At 39.4% G+C, this 9,811-nt stretch overlaps 1 protein-coding gene across 1 annotated transcript in view; it reads right to left on the bottom strand.

Annotated features, from left to right (window-relative positions):
* Positions 1-498: 498 nt before the first annotated feature.
* LOC128579495 (band 4.1-like protein 2) overlaps positions 499-9,811 on the bottom strand; it is a 30,836-nt gene continuing 21,523 nt past the window's right edge. The window contains exon 7 of the mRNA XM_053581561.1: positions 499-626. Coding sequence (XP_053437536.1) covers positions 499-626 — 128 coding nt within the window. The remainder of the gene's footprint in view (positions 627-9,811) is intronic.

The following is a 9,811-nucleotide window of genomic DNA, read 5'->3' as shown; positions in this document are numbered from 1 at the left end:
TAAAATACTAATTACATTACATCATGTCTTTTGATTAGTGAAACTTATTTGGAGTAATCTATCTGATCCTTCCCATCTCAGGAGGGCAAGTCAGTCCTTCCCACTGACTTTTGAGAATTGAGAGATTTCACTTAAAGCAGAAAAATAGGCCCTTCAGCCAGGAAATTGTGAGTCTGTGATTCTGTGGGAAAGGAGGACTTCACAGAGCTGAGTATTAAAAAAGACAGGCTTCCACCCAGGCCATGCGAACACTGGGCTGCTAATAATGCAATGATCAGACCCTGCAACTTCTTTTCATTCTTCATTTTGTCCCATTTTTGAAAAATCTTACACATATTCCTGACTTGCAAAAGAGTATGTGAAACAAAATTTAATTGAAATAAATTACACATTGCCACATTCCCACATAAAGGTTGTGAGAAGCCAGTGAAATCCACACTTTGATGAATTTCAGCTCTCGCTATGCCAGGAGCCTTTTGCCATGTACAGGACAGGGCATCAAATGGGTGTTTTGCCGTCCTCATCCACCATGAGGAGGTGTTTGTCCTTGAATGCTGAATTAGCAGCCAATATCATGGCCATAGCCACAGATAACGGTGTTGGTCTGTTGGACCTGGCCTCTGTTTCTGAGAAATATGCAAGCATTAGTACCTTTGACAGATGAGAAAACTGAAGTCTTAGCATTAGGAGCTTGCTCAAGAGCATGCAGCTGTTAAGTGCTGGAATTGGAGCTGTCTCCCAAGATGAGAACCAGGTGCTCTCCTTGCTCCTGGGAATCCACAATGGTGGCAGCCTAGCCAGTTCAATCATTTGAATCTGTTTGAAGTAATTTGGGGCTTCAAGCTAATGCTGGACATGACATTAACCTGTTGTTTTGAGATGTTTATCCATTATGCATAGTATGCTGAAAACTTGTCTGTGTTTGCAGAGAGAGGAGATATGATAGACCTTACCCAGCCAAAAAAAGCCTTTTTTTTTTTGTTTTTTTGGAGGGATGCTCATTGCTCTTTACCCATTCCAGTTTTCTAAACTTCTTTGATAGGGGTGAGGGGGAGGAGTTTAGAGAGTTTAACCATTTGGGTAAGATTTCTGAATGGTTGTGGTCAATGCTGCAACAATATGGCTGTCAGATAGGAAATAAAAGAAGGACAGCCTGGGCCTTGGTCAGGTACATGGATACACTTGTGTGTTTGGAGTGACCATTAATGACCAAGATCAGACTTCCTGAGGCTGCATCCCTGTGCATCATGCAGAAGAGTGTGTGCAAAAGCTCTTAGCAAGTGAGACAGCAGGGTGCTAATAGTGATGGTGAAAGGAAAAAGACATAGAAAACAAAAAAGAAAGGCTGACATGCTTTTTTATTCAGGGCTTCAAGGAACAGAATTGGGTTTTATTTCTAGATACTAGAAAGTGAAAATTTCAGTGTGGCTTTTTGTTTCGCATGTATTTAAAAAATAAAATAAACTACTGGTTGTTTGAAAGCAAATGAGGCTCCATCTGTCCTTCCTGAAACATTTGCCCATCCCCAATTTTAGCCAAACCGTGTGTGTAAACAGTGTCTTAATTGACTTCAGGTTAAGGAAGTCTGGAAAATAAGTTAAAATTTATAAAACCATAATGGACATCCTTGAGAACTCTTCACAAATCCAACTACAGGGATTTATTTACCAACCACAAACTGGGTGCAGGATGTTTGCTACATATTCAGTGGGTGGAAACAAATAGCAGAAAGATTGGACTAGTGTGCTAGAGGACTACATTTGGGGAGAAAAGATTCTCCCTGCAAAGCAGAGGGCCTGTCCCAGATGATCAACAGATGGTCCCAGATGATCAACACTCACAATGAAGTTGGTAATGGAGGCTCATTTAGATCTCTTTCATGTCTAATCTCTCTCTGTGTTTAGCGTTGTGTCTATTTTGAGATTCAGAAAAGAAATATTTGAATTTGCAAAGTAAATTGTCTTTTGGTTGTTTATTAATGATCATGTACACTTTTCTGTTTGATCCCTTGGAACTAAATCTCGGCCTTTAGGTTTCACATGTAAAGCGGGATCATGGACTTCTTTGGTAGTTCAGAGAGGCAGCATCTGGAGCCACAATGCCTGGTTTCAAACAACAGCTGCCCCAGTTCCTGCTTCACATGGGCACATTATTCACTGTCTTTCCTCCTCAGTTTTTGCACCTGAAAAAGGGGAGGATCATAATGGGACTTACCTTTAGGGTGGTGTGAGGGCTGAATGACACACAATCTCTCATTCCATTCTTAAAACAAACAGATAGCATCTGATTAAAAATAATCTCTCACCCATGAATGATTTTTTCCCCCTTTTGGCAATGTTGTATCTTCTTTCCTTTTCATTTTAGTAAATCATTTTGAAGGATTTCCATAGCTTGACTGAATATACTTGCTGGCTACTAGGAGTTTTATGACCTGGGGGTGGGGGTCAGTGAGGCTGCTTATAACAGTCTGAGTTAAAAAAGGTAGAAGAACATGTTTGCAGAGGAGTTTAGGGGGCAGGTAGGGGAGATCAATTTGTGTAGACTAGATGCCTCCTGAACAAAATCCCCAGTATCTTAGAAAAGCAAACTAATCCAGATGGCTGACTGGCTGGACAGGCAGAGTTTAGCAGCCTCTTTCTGTAATAGGAGGTCACCTCTACTGTCCCCCACTTCAAATACACATGCCAAAAAAGACAGACTTAGCATCTGGGACATTTATCCCAAAATTTAACATTTGTAGTGCTCCATGACGACTGCACATTGAAAAGTTTATGCTTCCCCATCATCCCCTTTTATTTTGTAATTGTCTGTTGTTCACAGTACTGATTTGTAGAATTGGGCATGATAAAGAGTAGCTATTTTAAATTTCTCCAACATGCCCATCTATATGTATATAGACTGCGGGTATGGACCAAAGTGTCTCATTTCTTTATGAAAGGAGAGATGTGCCATTCCCTCTCACACATTCTAGACTGACGTAAAAACAATACAATGGCCCTGAATGTTGGTAAATGTGACTGCTCTTGTGATACTGTTTTTGGTGAGATGAGTACAACCCATATGGGCTCCAAGAAATACATTAATGTTTTCATGAAAGATGTTCACAGGTAGTAAATTATCTGCAAATAACCTTGGGTATCAGCTTTCAGTGGACTGGATATTTATTTACTTAAAGCATTTCGTGTTGGTGGTTTCATAGGTCTGCTCCTACCTCACATGTCATTTTGGAGGAGGCAGTGCACAGCACAACTTTGGCAAAAGCCAAGTTACAATATTGGCTCCCCTCCCATTTTAAAATTGTATGATGAAACAAACTACAATTAAGGGTTGGTGTGTTCATTTTAAGTGACACAATGCAAAACAGGAAATGACTGAACCAGTAGAGATCACTCACTAGTTTATTTAACTGGGTGTGTACGGGCAGGCAACTCCTCTGCTGAGAGAAAAAGCACACAAAACATCACCCAGTCCTCCTGACATTGGTATTTAGACAAGGGTGCTACAAAGCAGAGATTGGAAACACTTAACACCACAGATGCCTGGCTGCTGAAGACCAGCAGAGATGCCTCTTGGATGCCAGGCAGCACTTATCACTAGGACCTGGCACTGAGGTGGCTGTTTCCCGAAAGTTCTTGCCAGACCTTTTCATTTCTCAGGAGAAAATGGACATCCATTTGGTTATGTGATTTTTTTTTAAGTTAATTTGGGCCATTCATTACTTTTTTTTTCTTTAATAGTTTTGGGGACGGAAAAGTAAAATTAAATGTGTGAGTGTCTCCAGCTTATAACCTTTGGGAAGGATGGATGCATTTATGTGTACAGGAGTGATGGGATCTATGATACTGCCACTGGGCCACCATGGGGAAAAGAATGTGGACTTTGGGGACTCATAGTCAGATTGGGCAGACATATCCCTGCCCCATGAGGAAGCGTTAAGGTGGAGGGAGAAAGTAGGGAATGAAAAGGCAAACAGACCCTGATTTGCATTCTCTTCCCCATCCTCTTCAGCACCCCCATGAGCACATAGGCCTTGCAGAAATGGGCTATTAAATAAACATATCCTGCTGAGACAGGGGATTAGTCCAAAGTTACAGCAGATCATTGTAAAAGGGCATTCCTATCCTCAGTTACCCTGGTAACTAACCAACACCCAACCCTGTAAATCTAACCTGGCAAAGGCTTGCTTTTCTTCCCCACCCCAACTGAAAGAAAGGTATAAAAACTCTCTTCTTTTGTCATGCAGGTGCAGAGAATTTTCAGATGTGAACCTTTCTTGGTCATCCAGCTGATAAAGGACCTAATACTCAATTGAAACAGTGTGTTGGCTTTTTCTCTACAATTCCACTTGCATTGGGTACAGCATTTGGAGGCCCCAGTGAGATCTCGCTAGCTGGAGTGTCCGAATACATGTGACGCCCCCTGGAGATGGCAGAAATTAAGGTGAGGCACATCCCTAGATATTCCAGGCCCTGTAATTTCCTGAAATCCTCTTGAGGGCTCTGAAGAAACTCAGATGGATTCCACCAAAATCCTGGGTCTGAAACTCTCTCAAGAGGTAAGTGTTCTTATTCTAAGTGTAGTTTATTTATGTTCAGGAAGTAACATTACATTACCAAGAACAGGCCACCGAATAGTCACAGAGACTCCAGTGCTGTGGGGATGCTGCTAAGTGCCCCTTCCTGTGCACGTTAGTGCACAGGAAGAATGATAGGCACCCAAGAAGGAGGCACAGGGACTCCTGAATACTACCCAGGAGAGACCCATGAGGGAGAGACAGGAGCTCCTGAGAGTTGGCTCATGCTAGAGAGACCTGTCCCAGGTTCCTGAAAACAGCAGGATGCCAGTGGGGAGACTCAGCCTCAGAGGCACATTTGATTTGTTCTTTGTTCATGAGTTTGTTTGTCATTATTGTCATCAGTGTGCTATTCTTAGTGTCTGTTCTGATTTCTATTCTTTTTGATTGGGTTCACAATTGTGGGAACTCAATAAAGTGAACACCTGACACCCCTCCAGTGCATGTTAAAGAACTCAGTGCTGGTTTCTCTGATGATTATGGAGTCCACTATTCTAAGAACCATCTCTGAGTCCTCTGTGAAGTTCAATGGCCCAGATTCAATGTAGGGTGGCCTTCTAATGGCTCCCTTGACCCAACTCTCATGACTGTGGTCCATCAAGTGGTCACTGGGAAGCCAGGTCATCTAGACCAGTTCCCATACATTGATCAGTAATTGATTTTAGTCCACAATCCCCTTCCCTGGCTTTGTGTATGTGCAGTGGGTACAACAAAGCGAGACCACTCAAGGAGAGAATAGGCTCAGATGCACCTTGTAGCTACCAACTGGCCGGAGGAAACTGGCATCTGCCCTGGGAAATATCTAAGACAAAGTAAAATCGATGCAGGGTCCCCACTATTTTAATGGAATTAGGTGTCTGATCAACCCCTGGATGTAAGATTGCTGGCAGAACTGGTGAGAGGTGTAGGAGAGTGTGTGTGTGTGGTGGGATTGAGACTGGACACGAAATGTAGATTTCCCCATTTCCCCTCACAAATCCTAGGAGAGTGTTGGTTTACCTTCTGTGGCTAAGTGACAGTTTGTGTAAGAAATCGAGGGTACCAAGGTTAAGAAATGTGTTGGAATTGTGTGCATGTGAATGCTTGGAAACTAACTGAGATGGGTAATAATAGGCAGGAGGAGTTCATGCCCCCTTCCCCTTTCCATAGGGAAAATAACTGTGTGCTGGCTGCTGTCTGTATCCCTGTATATAAAGTGTTTGCAGTTTGTCTGAGGGAAAGGGATGAGAAGCATGTGGAGAAAGGCTGCCCTGTTAAGAACTGTGCTGAAAGATTTTGGAAAAGGGCTTGTGGAGAGACTACTGCAACATGTCTCCGGGAAGACTGAGAACTTTAAACAAGAATAACTTACATGCCCTGATGTTCAGGTGATTGTTGCATTATTTAAGATAGAATTTGTTTTAAACCTGTTACTAAAGTTAAAATGTTCAAAGTTTATAGAACTGCTACCTCTATAATATTTCTAAGTTTGCTGGATTTGACCATGAGCTTGTGTTCTTGATTTTAAATCTCTGAATTGGGTGAGCTCATTCCCCTACTTAGGCCAGCAACTGCAGGGCGCAGATTAGCCCACATGACTTTTTTCTTCCCTGCTCCAACTTTTCCCACTGGCTATTCTGAAAGAAACTGGATGTTCCAGGTTTTCTGCTTTCTGTTTTGGATGCAGATCCTGTCCTTGATGGCCATATTTACTATGTGGCCGTGTTTGACTTAAGGGGACAATGAAAAGACATCAGAAAGAATACTTATGTTATGGTATTGTTGCTGGAGTTTCTTTCTTAAGTGAATACTTAGTGTCATGGTCTAAGAGTTGAGCCTACGGGACACAGATGAATGATAAATTGTGATTTTGTTGGACGGAGGTGCAGGCAGACAGAGTGAAAAATGCCAGAGTTTCTGGTTATAGGGAAGAGTCAGAGGTCTCCTGAATGGGTCCTTTTTCTAGGATTACTATTGACACTAAGAGAAATTTTGACCAGGCTTGTTAGATGGGAAGACGCCTTTAAAGCTGATTGAGTGTTTTAATAAATGAATGAATGCAGTCCCTTCACTGGGGCAAGGTTATTAGGTTTTTGTCATAGGGAGGGGATTAGGATATTTACTCTTTGTTCAGGCTGCTTTAATCCTGGATTTGCTTAGTTCAGAGGGTGTAGTCTGCAGGGTGCAACCTGTTTGTGCCTAGAAATGGGAATGTGATTTCTGAGCTCATCTGAGCCTAAAAAATGGGGTGTCCCTGTCTAGCTCTGAGTGGAAAAATCCTGTATCAATATTATATTCCACAAAATGTCTCTCTTTTGTAAAACATAATAATTTGATTATTTAAATTATTTGGGAAACTAAGTCTTTGTCAAAGAATAAGATTCTTGCCTTCTAAATTTTCTAATTATTAGTTTCGCCAAGTAAATAATTAACTTCATAGTAAACTGTGATCTTGTTTTCTATTAAGTAGTTTTTTTGAGAGTAAAAAACAAATAGGCAGAAAGGAAAATAGCATTGTGTAAGAAAAGGATCTTATGTGGTAAATTTTCTCCTGAAACAGAGTGATTATTTAAGAAAGTAATAGGCAGGAAAATTTAGAACATTTAGAATGTTTTCAATTGTCTGTGCTGGATTGAATACAGTTCATAAAATTATTATTGAAAGAATTTACATATAATCCAGATGACTATCCAGTACTGCCCTTAAAATCTTTTGACTTGTCATCTTGTTAAAGAAATGTTTTCAGCCTGTAATATTTGACAAACCTTCCAAAATAAAAAGTTTAAATTTGTTCTTTTTGAAATATCAAGACCATTGAAAATCTGAGAAAGACATATTAAACTTACTCAATATACCAAAAATGTATAGAAAATATTGTTAAATATGAAATAATTTTATATAGATTATATTTATATGTATATTCCAATATATGAAAAATTAGTCTGTCTTAATATATATTATCATTAATAATTTTAATTCATCACAAAAAGTATGTTTTGTAACTGACTGAGTTTAAAGTTTATCCTTCAAGAGAAATTATTAAAAAAGAATGAGGAATTCTCTCCAATTCAAAATTTTGGTGTCTTTGATAATTAAATAGCATCGGGCTAAAGGCAAACTTCTAAGACTTTAATTAGAAAACTAACCTGTCTGTAAGTGTTCTTAACCTAACTTCAAATGGAACAAAAATCAGTTACATGGAACTCAGCTGGTTTGTTATGTTTTTTTGTTTTAAACATTGCTGATTCTTTCTGTGTTCTGTTTTCCAGAAGTCAAGAAAACCATTTTCTGTCTTTTGAGCTTCAGGAATGTATATACTTATAGGCAGAATGTGAAACATTTGTTTTTCCTCTCTCCTTGATTTCTCTTGAATTTGAAAGCCATCTGTAAGTATTCCTAATTTCTGACAATACAATTATTTGCATAAGTTCAATAAGAATATATTTGGTTCTATAGGATATTATAAAAACACTGCTATTTTACCAAGGCTTTGACTGGAATAGCATTTTCAGAGGTGTCCAGACTGCCTTAAGGAATTAAAGTTGACTTTATAAGGCCAATAAAAAATAAGTTCATTGAAAAAACTGGACAGATACCCATCAATAACATTTCCTGGTCTGTATTAAATAAAGAATGTCACTTTTTGACACGTCTGGGAACCAAAATTTGCTTGGGCATCTCAAAAGACAAAGAATTTATCCAATGCATGTAGGTATCTAATTACACATATGAAATCTGGGCTCATGGAAAGCTTTCAACTCTAACCTGAGATTCCTTATAAAAAGTTTCAGCAAAGGCAATTTTAAAGGGAAGAAAGGCCTAGGTAACTAACAATTATTTTGATGCACTTTATGTAAATGATCACACCCAGTATACTGAAAGCACAGCTTATTTTTGCAATTGAATTAGTTCTGCTATCATTTGTTTTTAGTAAGGTGAGAAATTAGAAAGAGAAAAGTAGTTCAAAGAAAAAAAAGAAACTGTAGCCCACCTGTATTAGATTCCAGCCTTGTCTGTAATGCCAGCTCATAAAATGAGACATAGCTGTTTTACTAAACTGATCTGTTCAATTGGGACTAAGAGACGGGCCAAAGAATAAAAAGCTATATACAGTAATTATATTTACTCTGAAGACTTAAGTGTCAACAGAGGTCACCTGTTGGTCACACTGAAAACAATTGTGTATTATTAAACGTTATCTGTTTTGTCTATATAGAAACATTGAGAAAAAAAAACTGGAACTTGAATGAGAATTTCCCAGTAAATGATGTGAATGTAACATGGCCTCATAAAAGGCCCAATATTCAACTGATGTGCAAGAATATTCACTTGAATTGTCCAGAACTTTGGATCAGTTCCATAGGAACTCTTAAACCTAGGTATTATCTTAAAAACTGTGCTAAGTCTGTAGATAAGAATACTAATGTTCTCACTGTGAATTTCCAGGTGAATATTAGCCTTGAAATCCAGAACTTGCTGATATTTATACTTCACTGCTAAATGGTTTCGTTCTCTTATACTGAACGCAACTTTGACTATGGCCTTGTCAGTATAACAAAGCCAGAGAGCCGCAAACATATCCAAGGTGGCTGAGGTCAGGCAGAAGCCAGATGAAAGCCCTGAGAATTTCTGTGAAAGACTAAGTGAAACATACAAACTGGCCAACCATTATATGAAATTAGTAAGGGAGGAGAGAAAGGGTCAATTGAGTAAAAATCAGCCAACCAAAAGCCTTTAAGCTGCTAAAGGAAAAACTATGAACAGCCCTGGTGTCAGGCCTCCCTGACCTGGCCAAGCCCTTTTGAACTATGCATATTAGAGAGAAATAGAACAGCTGAGGAAGTGCTCAACCCAAATGTATTATCCTTGGCAAGACCAGTTGCTTATCTCTCTAAGCAACTTGCCAAGGGCCCAAAGAGATGGCCTCCATACCTAAGAACACATGTAGCCCCTGCCATACTACTGCTGGAGGCTGATAAATTCACTTTGGGACAAAACTTAAGAGTCCAAGTACCATATGAAATGGTCACTTTTATGAACACCAAGGGTATCATTGGTTGATCAAGTCATGCTTCACCAAATACCAAAGCTTTCTGTATGAAAATCAGAGGTTGGTTATAGAGGTGGCATATATGAGGCCATACACTTAGGAAAGAAGCAAAAAGAGAATTAAGAGATTTCTTGAGAGACACTTTTACATTCCTCTACGTACATTTGCTTGATTGTAAGCAAGGAAAAAAATCAATGAAGAAAACACAA

The sequence above is a fragment of the Nycticebus coucang genome, unplaced genomic scaffold, assembly GCF_027406575.1.
Source record: "Nycticebus coucang isolate mNycCou1 unplaced genomic scaffold, mNycCou1.pri scaffold_59, whole genome shotgun sequence".
NCBI classification, from domain to species: domain Eukaryota; kingdom Metazoa; phylum Chordata; class Mammalia; order Primates; family Lorisidae; genus Nycticebus; species Nycticebus coucang.
This window is presented reverse-complemented; position numbering and strand designations above follow the sequence as displayed.